This window comes from Leptinotarsa decemlineata, unplaced genomic scaffold (assembly GCF_025532065.1).
Source record: "Leptinotarsa decemlineata unplaced genomic scaffold, Ldec_3_MD MMD2_tig00005002_RagTag_RagTag, whole genome shotgun sequence".
NCBI lineage: Eukaryota > Metazoa > Arthropoda > Insecta > Coleoptera > Chrysomelidae > Leptinotarsa > Leptinotarsa decemlineata.
Genome location: NW_027412614.1, coordinates 1,016,044 through 1,019,874, shown reverse-complemented (window position 1 = coordinate 1,019,874; position 3,831 = coordinate 1,016,044). Strand labels below are relative to the sequence as shown.

At 41.4% G+C, this 3,831-nt stretch overlaps 1 protein-coding gene across 1 annotated transcript; it reads right to left on the bottom strand.

The window, feature by feature from the left end:
- Positions 1–2,014: 2,014 nt before the first annotated feature.
- On the bottom strand, positions 2,015–3,095 carry LOC141484199 (uncharacterized). Its single transcript, XM_074179285.1, has 2 exons — positions 2,864–3,095; positions 2,015–2,800 (listed from the first exon to the last, which is right to left on the bottom strand). Exon 2 carries the CDS (start codon positions 2,797–2,799, stop codon positions 2,089–2,091), a length of 711 nt encoding a protein of 236 aa, XP_074035386.1. The 5' UTR covers position 2,800; positions 2,864–3,095; the 3' UTR covers positions 2,015–2,088.
- Between the last annotated feature and the right edge of the window lie 736 nt (positions 3,096–3,831).

Sequence of the window (3,831 nt, the reverse complement as noted above, 5' to 3'; positions counted from 1 at the left end):
ATTATTTACACAAACAGTAGTTAGTTGTATTAGTATTCATAGATTATGTGACAAATGAATACTTTGACTAATAAAAGTCTAAGTTGGAAATTTGTTAGTCTTTGAATATCTATACATTATATGACAAATAAATTACTATTTGTTAGTCTTTGAATATCTATACATTATATGACAAATAAATTACTACTTTGACTGAAAAGTCGAAATTTGGAATTTGATAGTCATTGAATATCTATGCATATGATGAGTACTACTTTAAATGAAAGTTGAAGTTGGCATTTTGTCAATCATTGTATGCATATAATGATGAATACTTTCACATACATATATTTCGTTTGAGATTATAATGTTAACATAATGTTAACAATGGTATGAATCTGTGTCTGTTTGAAAGTATAATGGTAGCTCTGAAAAGAGCTTTTTTTTTTATTGTTTCAGTCTTTAATTGTAGCCCTGAAAAGGGCTGTTATTTTTTTATTAATCCATGCAATGATATGGACTAACGCTCCTCATCATCAGAAACAATAATTATGGTATCGTCATCTGAATCAGATGATATACTAATGATATCATCCTCATAGTAGTCATCTGAATCAGATGATATACTCATGATGTCGTCGTCGTCATAATCATCTGAATCAGATGATATACTAATCACATCATCCGCATTATTATCGTCAACAGCATCTATGTCGTCCTGAATACCTTGTTCCACTCGTTCTGCGAAATCATCAGGAAGATCATAGATTCGCTGCAGAAATTGAGCGAAGGTTGCACTCAAATGATCAGACGTTGAATCTATTTCATGTACTTGGATGGGTCCTGTACTCGACATTGTGGAAGAATGATATAGAACTGGGATTGTTGCTATATTTATATTGGAAGAAATGAAATGGAGGGGTGAAATGTAGAACAGTGTTTGAGATTCGAAAACATCAAGAATGAAACTCTGAGCGATTATTAGGAGAAATTCTTAGTGATGATTATGGAAAAAAAACTAATAAGAGGGGGAGGAAGGGAGAGGAAGGGAGGAAGACACTGCCCCAGCCTCGCAGTGCCTCGTGTACACCAACCAAAAAGTGTGTACTCCGTGGAAGGAAAGGAAAGGAAATGATGGACGAGTAGATGATTATATGTCATCATCGGAATTGAGGACATCATCATCGATCAGGATTGGGGATGGCGGAGGACTATCCTCGATGAGGATAGGGGATGGTGGAGGACGTCTAACGTCAAGCTCGTCATCAGCATCATCGCCAGAGTCGTCGTCGTCATCATCGTCGTCGTCGCTGCTCATTGGGACAATGTCATCATAAGCAGGGTCCCACCATCCGTCAGGATCTGGATATTTCGAATCGTCCAAGTGTCCTTCGTCACTGCCAGTGACATGTTGAACTTGCATCCTGATGTCGTGATCCCGGTATTCATATGGTGGACTGTGGGGTGCCGTGGTAGAAGAGACTAGTGGTACCTGGCTGTTATCCCAGTAATTGAAGTTGTACCCCTGATCCGGGCAGCTATAGGGTTCGGAGGTTGAATCGGGTTCCATCTCGATGCTAGCTGATCAACTGAATGTTTCATCAGATGATTTCTACTTTTATACTTTCGAAAGGGAGTGGGAGAGGAGTGGGACATTGAGTAGGGGTAAATTGCAGTGTGACATAAGACATATTCAATGAGTAGGGGTAAATTGCAAAGTGACATAAGACATATTCAATGAAAGAGATACTTGAATGGATAAAATACAAATGAAATATACTTGTCGATTTCTCTATGAAACATGTCTATTTTTTTATTTTTTAAATTTTCTTCACATGAAATTATTTACAAGTGATTAGAGAACACAAAAATTGATGTGAGGTATTTGTCTAGAAGAACTTAGAATTGAAATAAAAAAATAATAATAATAATAAGAGGAAGTGAAGAAAAATGCTCCAACCATCGCATTGTTCAATGTGTACCAAACCAAAAAACAGTGTACACCCTTTATTTCACTTCCTTTTCCTTTATTCAATATAAACTTAACAAATATAAACTTAAAACTACCATAATTAAATATTCCTAACTAACCTAAAACTAATCTTATATTTACACTTTATCTACAAAAAGAGTGTCCATAACTGTCACTACTTTTTTGTACAGCTCTATCGAAGAGGTCTCTGCTTTACACCTTTCCTGCAGAGATGCATAATTCCGATCTATTTCGGCCATTTCCTTTTGGATTTCCCTCCGTCGGTTATCCATTTCAGCCATTTGTCGCTTCATGGTAACCAACGCGGCCTCGCTAGATCGGGAAGCTCGTTCTGCTTCCTTACATCTCTGCAGAAAAACACTCATCTTTTCACTAACCTCTTCGATAGGCTGTGGCACCAACACCTCAGGATCCGCCGGTGTCGCTGGCAGCGGTGGTAGTCGCACCACCAACGGGGACAATATCACCAACTCCGGGGAAGGAATCCTCGGAGTTTCCACTGCTGCTGGTGCTGCTGCTGGTGTGGAGGCCCTCTTGCGAGAGGTAGAAAAACTACCTGCATAAGGATTATTCCTATTGCAAGTAGCTCGGTACTTTGAAATAGGACCAACCCTTGCTGCAGGTCGTTGGCAAACCTTCTTCACAGCCCTGACTTCCTCCTCCTCCTCGAATAAGTCAGGGCTAGAAGATCTGCACCTAACTCGCGAACGCGAAGTGGTTGCCTGGTCACCCGTCACCGCTCTCGAAGATGCTGCCTCCTCCTGGTCAGCGGACACCGGCAGAATAGACGCCACAGCATTATTCACCTCCTGTGTATTGGTTGCCATTCTGAAAAAGAAGAAATAATACAAAGTTAGTTGATATAAAAAATAACATTCTTAATTTACTTACTCAAATATCAAGTTGGTCGTTGGAAGCTACTGCCTTGAAGTGGAGTGGACTGCTCTCGATGAGATGACTTCTCGAACTGAATGTTGTAGAGTGCTCTCCGGAGGGTATCGACTTCGATGCGTGAGTGGTGGGAAAATGGTGGGAGCGCACATGCGCGTTGAGGGTAGGGGTGTACATGCGCAAATGGTGGGAGTCGGGGGCGGGGCTTCGGGGAGGGGAGGGGCGGGGCTTCGGAAAGGGGGCGGGGCTTCGGGAAGGGGCGGGGTATCCGAAAAGTTGGTGGCGACGGGGGGCGTGGCCCTAACGGGCCACGTCCACTGCCTGGGCTCCGCCCAGGTGGGTGGGGCCTTCGGCCCCAGGTAGGCGGGACATCTGGAGAGACATCTACGCCCGCAATAATATGCAACCGAACACCTAACCTAACGTATGTATTAACGTAACCTAACCTAGTACGCTAACCTACCGTAAGTCATAATCTTACCTAACCTACAGTAACTATTAACCTAACCTAACCTAACCTAACGAGGGAATACTAACCTAACACCTAACCTAACGTAAGTATGCAGCTAACCTAACGTAACTATTAACCTAACCTAACGAGGGAATACATTCACCATGTTGGTTTCAATAATACATCATCAGTTGGTTTTGGTTTTGGTTGTATTATTCTATGATTTGGATTAATGTTCAGTCCTGGATATCCCAGTCCACCTGATGATGATGGCCTGACTTTATAGTTTCTCTCCAAAACTTCTTTATGGTTTTTCTCCAATACTTCAACTCTCTGTTCCAGTACATCATACTTTTTCATTGTAGTCCCTGTTATGTTTGACATAGCATCAAATTTTTTATTTGTAGACGCTGTTATGTCAGACATTTTTATGTCTACATCACTTGTAAGTTTGTCAAATTTACGAGTGAAAGTTATCCGAGCCTCGTCAAATGCTTGCCGGGCGTCCCGAGCAATA

Bases quoted from the DNA above. Each gene is read 5' to 3' on its own strand.
- LOC141484199 (XM_074179285.1), bottom strand. From the start codon at position 2,799: ATGGCAACCAATACACAGGAGGTGAATAATGCTGTGGCGTCTATTCTG.